Source organism: Asparagus officinalis, chromosome 4 (assembly GCF_001876935.1).
Source record: "Asparagus officinalis chromosome 4, Aspof.V1, whole genome shotgun sequence".
Lineage (NCBI taxonomy): Eukaryota > Viridiplantae > Streptophyta > Magnoliopsida > Asparagales > Asparagaceae > Asparagus > Asparagus officinalis.
Genome location: NC_033797.1, coordinates 146426989 through 146428685, shown reverse-complemented (window position 1 = coordinate 146428685; position 1697 = coordinate 146426989). Strand labels below are relative to the sequence as shown.

Genomic DNA, 1697 nt, shown 5'->3' with positions numbered 1-1697 from the left:
ACCGAGATCAAAGGAATCAAAGTCACATTTTCTTTATTCTCTTCTTTACAATTTTTCCAACAAACAATGGCGTATTTTTTTGTTGACTAATTATTTATAGGATTTTGAGTTGATATTTAGCGATCCATAATTTGAGATACATGGTATATATATGAGGGTTTTTTGTTTGGATTATTTCGCTCAATGAACTCATCTCGTGTTGTGGATTTCTAAATCTTAACTCCTCTTAGTTCAGGATATATGATTTATATATTTATATATGTTACAATTTGTATATTTTTTATATACACCTAACTCATTCCCCCGGGGGACGGTGAAGATATTCTCGCTAGCGCTTTGACACTCGTTGTTTTTATCTTTTTCAGGCAGCGAGTCAGGGGTTCGAAAAACCGCAGGTTGACGGGGACTGACTAAAGATTTCCGTCATATTTAGATAGTTAGTTAGTGCTCCACAGCAGTCTATTATATTTTGTTTTAACTCTTTTAGATGTGTTTCATTTTGGAGGCTGAGCACCTATGTACTTTTCAATTGACTCTTATGTATTATAAATTCGATGTTCTTATTCCAGTTTATCAGATATTTTTTCTGATGGAACATATTGATAGTGTTGGATGTCTTTTATCTACATTGTGTTCCGTATATTTTCATCTTTGTTGTATCTGCTTGTACCCTCACTATTATATACTTTGTTTCTACTAGAGTGATAATAATTGTGACAGTGAAACATGTTTATGCACAGTGGAGAGTGCATGACAGGTTTGACATCTTTGGGTTCACCTTAGACTGTAGCCATGTGTGAAACCAGGAGCGTCACACCTGAGCCTTAGACTCCCAAGAACTGAAGGGTCAAAAGTCAACATGTCGATATAGTATAGAAGAAGATAAAAGCAAAAAAAGAAAAAAAATGTTCTGGTCAGAACAATCCAGATTTCTCAAAAAGAACAATAAATTTGACAAAGCTCATAAACAAAGTAACAATAGTTACAATCAATTGCTGGATTTGATGACCTAAAGGAAGAAGAGTAAGAAATTTCTAAACAGAGTAGCAAGATAGCGAATTGAAAATCAGTAAACAGTTACCTGGTCTGATAAAATCAGAAAGGCCGAAATCAATAATCTTCATTGGAGCATTTTCATCTTTGGTGGTAAAGAGAAAATTCTGTTGAAATTTTTAAGGCATGGAATATCAGCAGCAAAGATAGATAATAATACTTTTAAGCGAGAAGGGGGTGAGGGGGTCTACCAAATATACTAGAAGCAGTAACATGAAGGAAAAACATAAAAACATATAACAAAATGTAGTCCAGAAGCACACCTCTGGTTTTAAATCACGATGTATAACACCTTGAAGGTGACAAAAGGCTACAACACTCAGTATTTGCACAATAATTACTTTTGCATCACCTTCCTTGTACCTTCCACCTCTTTAACAAAGAAAACAGATATAATTATTTAACATCTCAGTAAAAGAACTTGATGAATGGTGCTTAGAATCCAGAAGTTTGCAATACCTGGATAATATTCTATCTAGTAATTCTCCACCTTCACACAATCTGAAAAAAGGAAAAAGTAAGACAAGATGTAGAAAGTTTCTGACATTTGGAAGTCTTTAAATGAATATCCTATTGCAAGTTGCCTAAGCCAGATTACAGTAAGTAATGTGATCAAAACTGAGTGTTGTAAAACAGCTTAAATG

At 33.9% G+C, this 1697-nt stretch overlaps 1 protein-coding gene across 2 annotated transcripts in view; it reads right to left on the bottom strand.

The window, feature by feature from the left end:
- The window catches only part of LOC109839677 (CDPK-related kinase 3-like), a 98973-nt gene that overhangs the window by 95720 nt on the left and 1556 nt on the right, over positions 1-1697 (bottom strand). For both annotated transcript variants that reach the window (XM_020408195.1, XM_020408194.1), the window contains exons 3-5: positions 1513-1554; positions 1317-1425; positions 1082-1160 (exon numbers count right to left, since the gene is read on the bottom strand). In XM_020408195.1, coding sequence (XP_020263784.1) covers positions 1082-1160; positions 1317-1425; positions 1513-1554 — 230 coding nt within the window. The remainder of the gene's footprint in view (positions 1-1081; positions 1161-1316; positions 1426-1512; positions 1555-1697) is intronic.